General features: G+C 45.7%; 1 protein-coding gene across 1 annotated transcript in view; it reads right to left on the bottom strand.

Moving 5' to 3' along the window:
- Positions 1 to 1,137: 1,137 nt before the first annotated feature.
- Positions 1,138 to 2,665, bottom strand: part of lrrc75a (leucine rich repeat containing 75A) — a gene marked incomplete in the record, with an annotated part of 36,891 nt that continues 35,363 nt past the window's right edge. Inside the window, 1 exon segment of the mRNA XM_014028859.1 lies at positions 1,138 to 2,372. Within this exon segment, the coding sequence (XP_013884313.1) occupies positions 1,785 to 2,372 (588 nt within the window).

Raw genomic sequence — 2,665 nt, 5'->3', positions numbered from 1 at the left:
AGCCATCGGCATCAACTTTCAGACGCACCAGGCACCCCCCTACCCCCACCCCACCGTGCGACCGTTCTTTACGAGACGAGGAGGAGGAGCGTGTCGTCTTATTGTTTTACAAGAGTAGGAAATGCGCAACACTAACCATCCCAGACCCTAAATTTAACTTCTATTAGCCTTATACAGCCTATCCCAGACCCCAGACCCTCCCTAAAGTTAACCATTAATCCTGATCCCTCATGTTAACCACAGACACTAAAGTTAACCATTAATCCTGATCCCTCATGTTAACCTCAGATCCCCGACCCAAAGACCCCTAAGTGACGCAACCCGGAAAAGCCACAGGTGGCAAGGACGGACGCGCGGGGGGTACCTGACGTGTCAAAACTGGTGCAGACAGTCCCTGCCCAAGCATCAATATGTTGACGAGTCCGACATGAGAATGTGTTATATTGTTCCATACTTTCCTAACAGAGCACTTCACTGTCAGACTGCAGGTTTACTTGTGGTTCCTGGAGTTTCTAAAAGTAGAATGGGAGGCAGAGCTTTCAGTTATCAAGCTCCTCTCTTGTGGAACCAACTTCCAGTTTCTGTCCGTGAGGCTGACACTCTGTCTACTTTCAAGACTAGACTGAAGACTTTCCTTTTTGATAAATCATATAGTTAGACTTAGGTTTCCTGAGTTATTCCTTAGTTATTATAGTTAATTAGTTATGCTGCTATAGACTTAGACTAGAGCACAAACTGAGCACATTTCCTCACTCTGCTGTCTTTAGTCTCTCTTATCTACATGTTTGTTATGATTATTTCTATCACTAACGTGTGTTTTCTTTGTCTCTCTTCCAGAGGAAAACACACCTGGACCAGTCCTGTTTGACTGTGTCTCTTTCCTGTCCCCCCAAACCCAGCCGGTCGAGGCAGATGGCCGCCTGTCCTGAGCCTGGTTCTGCTGGAGGTTTCTTCCTGTTTAAAGGGAGTTTTTCCTCTCCACTGTCACCATGTGCTGCTCAGGATGGAGACTGTGAAGAAGTGAAGATTCAACACAATCTGCTGGCTTCGATTGTTGTTTTTTTCTTTGTAAAGTGTCCTGAGACGACATTTATTGTGACTTGGCACTATGTAAATAAACTGAACTGACTGAAACTATACCATATACCAAGTGTTTAATACATATACCAACTACGTATACCAAGCGTGACCTACATTATGAGAAAAAGGCTACTAAATATTTTAAATTACCTTCACCTTACGTTTCAGAAATTCCTTTTCTAACATTCATTAGACTTTTGTTTTAGATTGATTTAGTGGACAAACGTCCCCTCCAGCAGGTATCTTCCTGTACAACACAGAGCTCCTGAAAGCAGCAGATTTACACCAATGGCTTAATGTTTGATTTCTGCCCCTCTTCTGATCCATCTGGGGTGTTGTTAGACTTTCTGTGGGAGGGAGATGTTTCTGCTTTCAGTTTTAAAGGTCCTGACTGTGTGGCTCTATTTTCACACCTTCAGCTTGGTTTTCTTTCTCAGGGCACAAGTTAAACCAGTAACCAGAGGTGCTACAGGCACATGTAGGTTTTAAGATCAGAACAAGGACCTGATTAAAGGTTATATTGTACATAAAAGCCTCTTGTGATTATATAATCTTGTTGGATCAGTGCATGGTGCTGATATTAGTCGTCTTTACATGCAGCTCTGCAGCCTTTACTCAGCTAACAAAGTCTTCCTCAGTTTTTGTCCACACAGGACGGGACAGAAGAAGAGAAAGATCCACAGAGCAACAATCCACAATCAGATTCAAAGCTCTGATTGGTTGCTCAGGTCATTGTCCTCCACTCTCATTGGCTCCACAGTTCCAGAGGAGTGCTGTGAATGGCTGGAACAGGACAGGCGGGAAGTGTCGTCCTCATCCACCGCCATCACCGCCCTGCTCCTCCAACGCAACTCGCTCCTCTGCGCCTCCATCTCTGCTTCCTCCTCCTGCTCCTTTCGTCTCTCCCTCCTGCTCCTCCTCTGCTCCCCCACCGTCCACACGCTGTCCTCCTCATCCTCCTTCCCCTGCACCTCCCTGTCGAAGTCCAGGAGCTCCTCCATCATCTCCTCGATCTCTGTCTCTCCATCCATCTCCTCCTCCACCTCAGAGCGGAGCTCACCCATGCTCTCAGTTCGGTTGGTGTCATCCGTCTCCTCCTCCTCCTCCATAAGACACTTCGGCCGGTCGGGGGGGTCGCTGGCCTGACTTTCTCCGAACTCTAGGATGGTGGGCAGGTTTCCCTGCTTGGGACAACGTTTCCTGAGGCTGACCAAGAAGGGCTGAGGCAGGGAGAAGATGTCCACATTGTTGCCTAGGTCGATCCAAGTCACGCTTGGGAAGCTGTTAGGATCCTGGAAAGAAAAATATACTAATTAACAACCATTAGTTAGAAGAAACCAACAATGCTTGTACATCCCCAGATAGATATATTTTATTTTTGTTAATGTGATTACTGTCATAGTTTGGGTTTTTTGGCTTCTGTTTTTGTATTATGGTTAGGTTTTTTAGGTCCTGTTTTGGGGTTTTGTTCATGTGGGTTTTCTGTTAAGTTCCTTTTTGTCTCAGGTGTGTTCAGTTCTGTGATTAGTGTTGCTTCCATTTCCTCAGGTGTTTTCTGTTAACTCATTAGTTGTCCTGTGTATTT

The sequence above is a fragment of the Austrofundulus limnaeus genome, unplaced genomic scaffold (genome assembly GCF_001266775.1).
Source record: "Austrofundulus limnaeus strain Quisiro unplaced genomic scaffold, Austrofundulus_limnaeus-1.0 Scaffold823, whole genome shotgun sequence".
Lineage (NCBI taxonomy): Eukaryota > Metazoa > Chordata > Actinopteri > Cyprinodontiformes > Rivulidae > Austrofundulus > Austrofundulus limnaeus.
The sequence above is the reverse complement of the archived record's forward strand: the minus strand, read 5'-3'. Positions and strand labels throughout refer to the sequence as shown.